This window comes from Halichoeres trimaculatus, unplaced genomic scaffold, assembly GCF_033239565.1.
Source record: "Halichoeres trimaculatus isolate MK-OKI-2021-1 unplaced genomic scaffold, fHalTri1.1 fHalTri1_scaffold_23, whole genome shotgun sequence".
NCBI classification, from domain to species: Eukaryota; Metazoa; Chordata; class Actinopteri; order Labriformes; family Labridae; genus Halichoeres; species Halichoeres trimaculatus.
In genome coordinates, this window is record NW_027437201.1 from 16,509,778 (window position 1) to 16,522,749 (window position 12,972).

The window sequence follows — 12,972 nt, forward strand, 5'->3', positions numbered from 1 at the left end:
ACTTTCTTGCAGAGATGTAGCCTAAATGGTGCATTCTCTCACAATTTTCTGACTTTTAAAATGCAATAAGAGTCTAAAATAAAAGATAACTGACACATTAATTGTCCAGCTCCCGCCCCTGGCCATCATGTCAGCACTTCCCCCAGAGTTTCTCTCCTTCTGCGTGTGCTGATTCTACAGTTAGATATCACTGATGAGCTCCTATGGACTCCCTAATGAGAAACACTACTGTAGATACTCATCTGTGATCAATGTTTTCTTTGGCCCCACACGCTCCTGTGGGTAAATGACTTTCTGTGTACGCTTGATGCAGAGGTATGCTTGCTCACGTTTTGCTTGCATACCCCCCTGCTCTCTGTTACCTCTCGTCCCCCCACCCTCTTTTTTCCCTCTGCCTCTCCCTCATGCTCTTTTATCTTCCCATCGTAGATAAAAGCAAAGCGCACATCGCCAGGGAACAATTAGTCTCGGCCATCTCAAATCTTTTCCGCACATCTCAATCTCCCTCATTTCTGCAGCCTATCTTCCTCTGCGCCAGGCATAGCATTAACCCACACTGCTGAGGGAGATGCCCAAGCACTTAAACTCTAAAGGCACCGCAGAGTCTACTTTACATTTTATCTCTATTTTGCATCTGTTAAGCCTCCGACTGCCATGCTTCTCCCTCATATATCATTTTCACAACTTCTTCCCCGACATCGCATAACCTAAGTTTTCCATTTGCTCAGCTTCATTGTGCATTCTCTCTTTGCACAGACCAAGACTTCACTTCACAGTATGACTTTCTGATTAGCCGTGTCTGTGTTTTGGCTCTGCTTTTTATGCTTCTGCTGTGTTGGAGGCTTTCTTCTTGTTTGACTGGCTTAAGGGATCAGATTTTAACAGAACGCAGCACAGTCAGGGTGGCCAGGGGCATCATTTCCAGCTTGGAGATGCTAGGTAGTGATGTGAGCTGAATCTGACAGATCAATACTGTGTGGTGCTTTATTGAGTCTCCTCTGTCTTCTGTTTGTTATAAATATTTATTCACGACTGTCGGCCTACGGGCTCGTGCCGCTCTCAGGTTCTTAAAAGTCAGGAGTCAGACCAAAGTACTGTTTACGCATCTGCATCAAGAAAAAGTGTAGGAATTAATGAATATTCATTAGTGAGTTGTGTCATGCTCTTTTGAACTACATAAAACTAAAGCTCATGCTTTTTCTATGCCTCTTGGTTTCTCTGTTATTTACATTTTTCTGTACTTTGGCTGTATTGTTTTGTTTTTACCACACACACACAAGGACTAATCCTTTTTAAAAAGTTCTTCAACATAACAAAAAATAACTTTTCAATCTAAACTTCTTTGTTTTGGAACAAGATAATTACTCACCTTAACCTTTCACAGTGTTCCAGTTTGTTAGCACACCAATATAAAACTAATTACACATCAGCCACATTATTGATTCTATGCTGCTGAACTCAGAGGTTAAACATACTTTGTTCAGCATATTTTTTAACACAATACGGCCTGTATTACTTGTAAGGTATGTTTCCACCATTATAAGTCCTGTTTGGACTCTGTTTCAATGGTACTTTGATTGGTGACCAGTATGTTAAAGGAAGTATTTGGTTGTGGGTGATGCTGTCACCTGTGATCATTGAACTTTAGAGTCTAGTGCTTTGATTGGTTAATACTCTGTGGTTATTGGCTCATACGCACTCACTTTTCAAAACATTCCTAAGCTCAAGCTTTTTTTTTTTATATCCCCAAGACCAAGTTTTGTTTTCCGTTTTTATTTCAGTACAAATTAATCTAATTTTGGTTAGATTAATGCCCAACCCAGATTTTAGCTAAGTTTACAGAAAACATGGGTTTGGTTGAAGACGTTGGGTTTTGACGCTGGATTTTGATCCTATCTAGTTGCTTCCACTACAGAGTTGCCCACAGATATCACCAGTATTTTTGACCGAAATCTCTCCAGACTCTCTGAATCTCTGTATTTGGTGTATTCACCTCTCAGTAGGGTAGAGTTCCAACCTACATTTGTGGATTTGCTGGTTTCTGGGAGTGATTTTAAGCCCATGCAGTCACTTCCACTATGGAGTTATGTCTGTGTTAAGTGCATTGCTACCCAAGGGCTAGTTGTGTGCACAGGAAGTGGTGTGCACTTGTTGGAAAAACATGGGCCAAGATGCCCACTTGGGAGCCAAAATGTATGTCAAAGTGCCATCCTGGTTGGCAGAAAACACTAAACTGGCCCCCTTGGCTGGTTAAAACATGATAAAACTGCCCTCTTGGGTGGCAAAAACACCTGCTGTATGTGTTTCTTTTTTCTTTTTGCCCTTGCCTTTTAAAAGGTCTGTGCTCACCACTGTCAGGGACCAAGACCATAGCCATCCAGTATCAGTTACACGCTTGTGCCTTTTGAGAGAGAGATGTCTTCTGATCCTTAGTCTTCCAGATGCTTAAGTCTTATAATTGTTGCTCTATGTGTGGCACAGGTTTTCCCTATATTTGTGGATTCAGTGACAAACTGTTTACAAAAGTGCTTTTTGAAGTGATCCCAAAAACTCTAAATTCAGTGTATATGATCTGTTCAATAAAGACTCAAGTTTACGACCAATAAAATCTGGATTCCTAACATTTTTGTCAGCATCCCAACTTTTGTAGAATCAGGGCTTTAACTTCAAACCTTGCTTCCCCGGATATGTTTGCCACAGAAGCTATTTCTTGACGCTTTGTCAGTAAATCTGAAACTGTGAATGAGAGCTTGTAAATCATCTTTATTCCCTCACTCTATTTTCCTCTCATCCCCCGTTTTCTTCCTCATTCCTCCTCTTATCAGTCTTCCTCCAGTGGATCTGCTCAAGCAGAAATTGAAGAACAAAATATCAGCACAATAGATCATCTTGACAGTTTAATTTCAATGCCTGATTATCAGTCAATTTGATAATTATATTATCCAACCATCCAATTAATGTGTTCTATATTTACAATGATCATCGAGTAAGCTCCCAATCTTTGCATCATTCATCAAGGGTGAGATATTGGACCCACGAGAGACCTTGACAGTTTGTGTGCGAGGCATCTTGATTGAGGTATAAAAGATTGCTGTGTGTCTTCTGCCATGTGTGGTTCAGCGTGTACATCACCCTGTGGAGGCATCCTCACCGGTCTTCTTCAATCCGTTCCTTCACACTCAGCAGAGCGTGTTCGAGAGACACAGAAAGAGCGAAAGACGAAGCGAAACAGAGAGTAGGCAAACCAGTGGTGAAGGATTTCAGGCTTCCTCATCGGTCTCACTCCTCGGCTGTCTGCTCTGTCTTGCTTGGAGGGAAAGTGGTTTGCTTTGCCAATGTGTTACTGACACACAAATACACAGAGCAGAGGATACATGAGCAATCTTCTACGACATTGATGCCTCTGCTTCCTCTTCCCTGACGCTCCCGGAGCAAGTTAAGATCACCCGACACAAGCAACAGTGCCTCACAGGAGATTAAACAGCTTTGGATGGGACACGTTCAGGAAGGGTTTTCCATCTGGTGTCTGGCAGCTTGGCGTTTACAAGCAGGTGATAATCAAATACCGTCCAGTTAGCTTTGTCTTAGGTGATATCCGAGCATCTGACCACCTACAATCTGTTGGAGTCACATAGATGTAAGCATCAGCTGCTGGAGCCTTTCTGTTCAAATGTTTTCTGCAGTCGACAACTCGGTGTAAGCCTACCTAATCATGATGAAAGTCACATAAAATAAATTTCCTCCAGTCTCTTTTATCCACACTGCTCAGTCTTGTTTTTCATGTGTGAATTTGTGCCCCAGGGTTCATGGATTTGTGAGGGATTTCAGAGTGGGTGTTCTTTATTGGCATGCTTTTGAGGTATTTTCCATCCGCTATGTGAAGCAGCAAAGTCTCTCAATAAGGGAAAAAAAAAACAAGCTCTTCTTTGTTCTTTACAGATGACGTGCCTCCCTACTTCAAAACAGAGCCGGTGCGTAGTCAGCTCCACCTGGAACGCAACAGGCTGGTGTTGACCTGTATGGCTGAGGGAAGCTGGCCGCTGGAGTTCAAATGGATCCACAACACGACAGAGCTGACTCGCTATTCACTGGAGTACAGGTGAGGAGAACTTTGATCAACAGATGGTAGAGGGTTGAAACAGGAGGGGGACTGAGTGACTGATGTCTAGGTTCAAAGATTTGTAAAATAGATGTGATAAAATTCTTATTTAGGCAAACAGCTGCTTTATTTTGACATAGTGTAGCATGGTTTATTGAATTATGCTAGTAGCAATCATGGATGTTGATGATGATCATTAGTCAGTGAAACACAAAAACACTGTCACCCTCATGAGTCAGCACCAGTTACTCATTAAGCGAACAACCCATTGATGTTTTTATGATTAAGGGAAATATTGTCTTAACTGGAGCTCAGGCTTAATAGCTTCTGCTTTAATGCTCCACTACCCTGATGTAAACAAACACAGACAACAGATAGCATCTTGTAGTTCACCCTGAAGGGACAGTATTTTAGTTTAAAAATTGGGGACAGTTGGATGTCGGCTGTACCATGCTAAACTGAAAACCACTTGTCTGTAATCGTCTGTAACCAGCTGATTTTTTTCTTATCAATGGAAAAGTCTGTTCTTTAAATTTCTGTTAAAATGGCTAAAAAACTAGCTTCGATGGAACATCCCTCATTGCTATATTTTTCATGTTAACTAAACCAGCAAAAATCCTCTGTAATAGCATAAGTTAGTTTTTGTTTTCAACATTTAAGAAACATAAGGTAAACAGATGCTCACTTAACTTTGACTAGCGTAGTAAGTTAGCTGCAGCTGTTTATAGCTAAAGCTTGGGCATAAATTATGTTAAGCTGACTGTTTGTGAAGTGTTTTCCTACCTTCAAACCAGTCTGATAAAATAAATTATCACTATTACTTTAACAACGAGGAAACGAGTTGCTTTTGGACCTCCCCATTAGCTCACAATTTCTATCAAACTAGCTAACGTCTGAGTAAATATTATAGAAATTGGCACTCTAACATCATTATAGCCTGACGGCTATATAAGACTAAACTGAACACATTTTTAACAAACATGTAGCACAAGGTAATTCGGTACCAACATGGCCGTAAAATATATCTCAAATTGACCGCAGCTAGCTTTAGCTAAGTTATGCTTCTATTTATGTGTCTGGCTCCCTCATAGCAAAAGAATGATGGGTATTGACTAGACTTTTTTTTTTTAAATAAAGCCAAGGCATGAGAAACTTCAAAAGAGGTTTCAAAATCTGCTTTCCTAATGCAAACATTAGCCTAGCTAATATAGCAGTGTAGCGATAACAGCCAGGTGCAAGACTTAACTGAAAAGACAGTGATTTAGTGACAGAAAGCTATGTTAGATACACATATTCTTTACTTGGATTTTGAATAAACGTTACAGCTGAAGTCTGAATAAGTTTTTTTCTGCATTCACAACCTTAGTTTTATTGCTAAGTGTCCCTGCAAGGCAGTATTTTGCATTTTAACACAGCCAGCTGCAGCTGTTCACAGACACTCTTCTAAAAAAGGAATTAGCTTGTTGCCGTTTGGCTTTCTCTCTTTCTTTTCCTGCCTTCCCCTTCTCCCTCGTGGCTCTGTGACCTCCATCACTCCCTCTAGAGAGGCGCTTACGAGTGAAAGCAGTGTGAATGAGTGTTAGGGCAGGAGATAAAGCATCTTTAATGATAACTCCAAGATCTGGAATAGGGCAAACATTGCTGTTATCTGAGAAAGCAGTGTGTGTTGCTGTGTGTACGCTTGTGTGCGCACAGCAGTGTAAATGAGGCACTGGAGGATTGGGGGAGAAAAAAAGGGCTGTTGACACACGCTTTGCTGATTTTCGCTGAACTATCGTGGTCATGTGTGAGAGACAACAGAGCGTAGGGTGAGTGTACAAGAAGCATCCGCCTTGTTGGTGGAGCTGGGCTCTTCTCCTGACAATCTCTGGAGATAGATAAGACAAGAGAGGAAGCAGTGAGGTTGAAGGGCACAAGTGACACACAGATGCCTTAACAATTGATCAGGATGGACTGTAGTGAAGAATAACACTGTGTGCTGGAGCCTCAGGGCCTCTTTAACTGTGTTATTGGGCAAGTGATTGAGCGATAGAACGGGTGATTAAACAAGTAGTCAGGCACAAAGCTGCTCAGGCTTCTGCATGTGTGAGTCACTGAGAGTCTAAAGGACTATTTAAAAACCAGATGAGCTGGACACATTTGTGAAGAAGGGAACTGATCCTTGATAAAAGCAGCTATAGTTTAAGATTTGTTGCGAGTATGGGCTCCATAACGTGCTAAATCAGTGTAAAAAAGGCTAAATACAAGAATATAAAATGCACGAAGGTCAGAGTTGATTCCTCCTGTGTATCTGTTTCAGAGTGTATCAGCTCCCTCTGTATTACAGCAGCGTTTTGTCTGTGTCGTGTGTATGTTGGCATGCAGTCCATCTCCCCCCACAGTTTGGACTTTCTCAGTGTCAGGAGAGTATTTGAGCAGAGCAGACCCCCCATATTAAAGAGGTTATGGTAGAGGTCCCCAGTGCTGAGCGCTGCTTTAAATATTGACACCGTGCGACTTGACCTTGTGTCCTCTGGCTACCGATCAATACTGCAAGGTATGTGTGTGTGGACGCATTATTATTCAGCGTGTCGGTGTGTGAATGCTGGGGGAGAGTGGCGCAGTTTTAGTGATCTGCTGTGGAGAGTGTCGCACCAGGGAGGGAATGGGTTTAGCATTGACTGCTGTCAAATTTCGGAAACATCATCTGCACATACTGTACCAACCAACCAACCAACCACACACACATCTGTTAGCATTTACAGCTGGCTGGCATTCAGCTTTCTTTGTTTGCAAATAATCATTTAAAAGATTTATCTTCAAATTAAAATTCAACTTAATTAAGATTGAAGATTGTATCCAGTATAATTAAATAGATCTGAACCCACAAGCCAGTGAATTATCTCCAACACAAAGCTTTACCAGATCTATAAACACAGCAGAGTATCACGGCTTCCTATCACACGGCTAACAAACCTCGAGAGCGTTTACCTTCTACATCCTCGAGTCTTTTGCTGCCAATTAACCCCAGACTTAATTAAGACAGTTAATTATTAACTAAACCTCTGGAGGTGTTTTTGATTGTCAAACGGTTCTTGGATGTGGTGGGGGAGCAGAGTCCGTGTGTCCTGCGGGGAGTGGTAACCTTTTTCTACAGATTCTCATATTATACTGAGACAGACAGCAAACGAAACAGACTATGGTCACACATGCTGCTTTAAAACTTAAAGTCATAAAACTATGAGCTTTTATTTTAAACCCCTGCTTTATCTTCATTTAACAATCCACACCCTACCTGCCTCAACTCCCTGTCCTCCTTCTCCCTCCTCTTCCTTCATTCTGTCTGCCTCCATTTAATCCGCTCACACCTTTAACTCTCAGCAAGCAGACAACTTTTTTTTTTACCAGATACAATTTCATGGTGTCTCAGAAGAAATTAACAGAAGCTCGGTACAATAATATTCCACATCTTGGGGAATAGACGACAAGCTTAGTTTGCTAACTAGGTAGAGATGAAAGAAAAGTGGAGGGCAAAGCGGCAGCAGAAGATGATGTGTTTTATACCTACCTTTTGAGAGAATTTGAAAAAAGTCAATACATGATCTGATTTCAAACTGTTCAATTTAATGAATAAATGTTCATTCCAAATGTGTTTTTCCCAAGACATGGCCTTGATAGTTTGTAAAACGAGACGTCAGTTTTTTGTCTTGTAATCAGGGAAAGGACCAGTTCTGAAACTTAACTTCATCATTTGTCTGAGTCCACATCATGTTACTGTGAAGCCTGCTGCGGCGGCAGATCTTTTTCCAAATGCTTACTTTAAATTATGTGGTTTTATAATCACAGCAGCTCACATACATCATCCCAGCAACAATTTTAAAAAAAGCGAATTATGTTGAAAGCAAAAACCACCTTTGTCTTCATCTGATTTTGGCTTCCATGCACAGTAATTTGTCATAAACGATCCCAAACCTTCGAAATGAGCAGACTCATCCAGAACAAGAAAAATTGGAGGCAGTTAAAATGGCTTACTCTCTTCCTTTTGAATTCTTTAGGAAACTTTAAGACCCAGCCAAAACAGTTAGTTTATTTGCAAGTTGTAATAAGCTGGATGTCCTGTGTGTGTGTTGTTGAGATCAGGAGGAGATTCAAGGTGCAGCTTGAAATGGGACGAGGTATAAACAGAGCATCAAGACAGGCATTGAGATTCAAATTTGCCTGTTTGCTTATTTCCGTTCCCATTTTCCATCTGCAGCCTCTCCGTTTGTTGTTTCCTTCAGTCTGGCACCATTTGGTACTTCTCACAACTCATTGCATTGCTCTTACTTCTGCTGCTGCTGCACTTTTCACTTCCACACTTCATTGTTTTAGCGAGTCACATTAAATTCAAATAAATTTGTTTTGTTGTGTCAGTTTGCGACACCCTTTCACGTCTTAATCTACATATATTTCATCTACGCCTGCTTTAGTTTCTGCCAGGGTACGAGGCAGTGAAAAGCCCATTCAGATCTCAGGATTGTGAAAACCTGTAGCCAGGTGCAGGTTCTTTTTAATTATGGTGAGACTGGTTTCTTTATTATGAAATTCTGACATTGTTTTGCAAATTTTATTGGCTTATTTTACCATCAAAAGCAAAGCAGAACTATATGTATGCAACTTTATAAAGGGTTAGATAATGAATTAGGATGTGCAGGTGAAAGAAGGAGCGTTCATGTGCCTTTTTATGCACATTCTAAATGTATGTGAAATCATAAATGTAGCTCAAGTGTCAGCAGGTACAGATGCTTTTTTGATATCTGCGATATGAAGCGTCAATATAAGAACAAGGACGTGATTATATGAACCGATAGACTGGGTGTTCAGTTATGGAAGTGCTTATTTTACAGTCATAAATACCCAAGGATACAGCATGAAGTGTTTCTACAATGAACAGTTGTAATATGTGTTAATGTTTTAAACCTCTATGATGTTATTTTGAAAAACATTTAGCACTGACCTACATTCATAGGGGGCTGGCAGGGGTGCTGCTGTCGGTCAGCCTCTCTGATTCAATCAGAGGAAAACGTTCAGCTGCTGGTTTCCTGCAGTGATTGAAACTACATCACATGGGTCAGAGATGTCAGAAAGATAATTTGAAGGGTTTTATTCATAGCATGGGCTCAGAAATGAAGTTATTTACACACAAATTGACTGATCATCCCCTGATTTGATGAGGACAAACACTCACAGACTAGTGTCTGAATAAATGTTTGACTTAAACAGTTTTTTTTTTTTTCCTGCAACTGTTTCTTGAAAGAAGCTGTAAGGTCTTAAATATTGAAAAACATTTCTCCTCTTGTCCATACATACAATATTCACCTGTTCAGTGTCAAATTCTGGATTATGTGTAAGGTGTACTGGTACCAAAGGCTGTAAAAAAATGGACGTCTGCTTGCTCGGCTCGAAATGAGGTCTCCACGAAAACTGCTCCCCCTGGTGGCTGACTGCAGTACAGGTTAAAAAATCTGGCTTCCCAGCCATTTCAGATGGGCTGTGGTCTAACTTTGAAAAATGAATACCCCTCGTAGAAATGTTTCTCACATCCGATTATTGTGGTGGTTTATAGATATCATTTGGCTGTCTTGCATTCAAGTCCTCTTTTTTCTGAAAAGTTTCGTTTTCATTAGTTATACAAGGTTAAAAACAAGGCTTTACGTAACGTTGAACGATGATTGACAGCTGCAGTTCTTGTGTATTTTTTTCGGGGATTGTGAAATATGTCGGGAGGTAGAGTTAAGAAGTGATTTGACTCTCGTAAGAAAAAAAAATATTATTTTTGTCACCCAGCTCCACTCAGATTCTCCCAGAATCCCTCACAGCCTCTACTGTACAGACTCTGGCTACTTCTGCTGCCATTGGCTGTGCCTGTGATGGGGGAATTTTGGCTTCAAAACCGTACAATGGTAAATGGCGAAGCCACGCTGTCCACTCTTTATACAGTCTATGACTGGTACCTTGTTGTTCGGTGTTTTTCTGCCTCTGCATTTGTCAGCCCCGTTCTGCACTTTCTCTTCTCAGAAAACTTTCAGACAGCCAATTATGTGCCCATATCATCCCCGCCAACTCAAACGGAGAGGCCACAGATCCTCCACAGAGCCTTAATTTGTGACATTTTTGTACCTGAATTCAAACTTTAGCTTGAAAAACTACTAGGACATTGTGTTAACAGCTAAAAATACCATTACATGAGACCTTTTCAAGCAGACGTGATTGTTCATAACAGACTTAGTGGGATAGAGACATTCTGAATACAAAATTATTGGAAACTTGACCTTAACCTAAGGTAGTTATTTTTTACTAACCTTTGAGCTTGAATTTTCAGCAGATATGAACATCTTTTAATGGTTGCCATAACGTTTCAATAAAGAATGCTCATTGAAATGCCTCTCTGCTGAAAGACCTGCATATTATGATTTTAGACCGTCTCACAGATAGTGCTCCTCAGAGGAAAAGAGGGTTCTATAGCGATCTATCTGTGAATTATACAGGGAACAACATATAAAAAGGCAGATGGATTTATAAATAAGAAGTAGTGACAAGATGCTGTTGAAATCAGTTTCTGCAAATTGCCTCCATTTGGCAGTTGTCCATCTGTTAAACCCTTCGAAAACGTATAACCTGCAAGGACTGTCCCTCTGGACCTGTAGACGAATTACCCATCATTGATTTCCAGTCGCTTAATCCACCAGTCGCCATTACCTGTCATGTGTTGTTGGCAATGTATCGGGCAATTTAGAGGAGAGAACAAGATAGGAGTAATGTCTCAGTCTATAGAGTTAAAACAGCATCTCAATACATGATTTAATATACTTTCAGGGTAGACATCTTCAGAAATTGGCTTCGTTTGACGCCGCTTTGAAAGATGACAGGGGGTTAGAGCTTCAGTCGCGTTTTACTTGATGGATGTGTTTCAAGTCATGTCTTCATGGCAAACGCATTTAACCATCCTGTAAGAATAATGACACAAATCAATCATGATACCTAAAAACAAAACAGTCAAATATATCATCAGCGCTTAGTGCTTGTGTTTCTAAGCTACAGCATGTATAAGCTGTTCAAGTCTTTGAGCAAGCTCATTAACAGAAGTTGAGTGCCATCAAACTGTTCTGAGCAAGGGCCGACCTTTTGAAAAACTTAAAGCAAGAAAGTTGTTAGTGAGCCGTGACATGCTGTGCTGTGCTTCTGCTTATGTTACAAGTTGTAAAAATAAGTGTTGCGTGACGTGTTATATTGGGAGCACAGACTCTTTTGATTGAGGATCTAAGTTCAGTTTGTTGTGTCTAAAAGTTGCACTGAAATCTACATTACTGGAGAGTGAGTTTATCTGTCAGTCAGTCAACGCATCAAATACCTGACTGAGACCAAACTTCTTAGAGAATTAAGTCACTGGAATGAATAAGCATGAAAAGAGCTAACTTTAGCAGCAGAGAGTATGTTTGGGAAAAATCTATTCCTTGTGTATTTGGATTTTAAGTTTGACCCAAGTCCCATCTGTTTACATAGCAAAGGCTGGATTTATGACCCACAACAACCAGGCAAAAGGAAGCACCCTCAATGTTTTGGTTTTACTTTAATGAAGCTGACATGCCATCCTTTATTTTTCATACATTTCCTACTAGAAACCAAGAAGCTGCATCCATCGGGGTTAAACACTCTATGATTAATGCTTGGAGTGAAGATGTGTACATCATTACAAGCTTTTCCAGCATATATGATGTGTGATGATTAACTGCAGGGCTGTGATTACGTCCATTGAGTTCTTAGTGTAAAGCCAATGCTTTAAGTGAAACGTTATTGTCCCTACTCGATGTCCAGGTCTGTTATTATGGGCTCTCCCTTTAACAGCTCTACAGCCATCTGCAATTAAGGATTATAGTTTTGCCAATCATCTCGTTTAATCTTTCCATCGTAACCTCCCTTTTCCTCCATCTTCCATCCTTTTTTTCCCATCCTCTTTCCTCGGGTCCCTCTTTTCCCCGTCTCCTCCTGCCACTCCTCCGTCTAATCATTGCTCCAAAGCGGGGCTAATTAAAGGGGATCTGACGGAGTGCGCTGACCACAGGAACATCAATCAATCTCTGTCGGACACAGCGAGGCCCCCACTGACTCCCCCAACCTGCTACCAACGCGCTCAGCTCCGCAAAGGTTAATTGTATTCATTATATAAGGGACAGAGTGAACGAGGGAGACAGGAAAAGAGGGGGAGAAAGAGGAGGAGGAGGCTGTCTAAAGTCACCCTGAAGGTTCTGGCTGTGGGGTGAATTCTCTGCAGGTCTAGGCGGGGTTAAACCTGGAGCAGCGACACCACCTGTCAGCACTCTGCCAAAGTCTGAGGCGTCTAACATTTTCCCCTTCTTCTCTTTCATGATATTCCATCATAGCCGCCTCATCTCGCCTCCATTTATGCATATCACACATACGTAATTGTATTAATTTAGTTGATGGAACATATGAAAGGGGTCACACATCATTAATAAAGCCTCCTGATTAGTTGATTAAGTCTTAACAGACTTTAGGCTGAAACTCATTTATTCCTTGGGGTCCAACTGACGCTGTTGCTAATGAGCTCAGATACAGTTCCTTTTTTTTCTTAGTCACAGCTATAAAGAGCTTTCAAAAACACCCAGATGCTAGTTGTTGTGGCACAAAGGGAGCTTTGGACTAACAGACCAGAAACTTCATGTTTGCATAAGTCACCCAGAGTTTTTCTCTTTTCCATTGATTAAAAAGTAATTGCATATTTTTTTCTTCTCTAAATATACCATCAAGGTGAATTTTCTATATTTCATGCACTCTAAAAAACATGGAATTGGGCAGATAGGATTGCTCTATGCAATCGTGTGTGCACTCAAACA

At 40.8% G+C, this 12,972-nt stretch overlaps 1 protein-coding gene across 3 annotated transcripts in view; it reads left to right on the forward strand.

Annotated features, from left to right (window-relative positions):
• The window catches only part of sdk2b (sidekick cell adhesion molecule 2b), a 329,027-nt gene that overhangs the window by 222,731 nt on the left and 93,324 nt on the right, over nt 1-12,972 (forward strand). For all 3 annotated transcript variants that reach the window (XM_074662914.1, XM_074662915.1, XM_074662916.1), the window contains exon 2: nt 3,940-4,099. In XM_074662914.1, the coding sequence (XP_074519015.1) occupies nt 3,940-4,099 (160 nt within the window). The remainder of the gene's footprint in view (nt 1-3,939; nt 4,100-12,972) is intronic.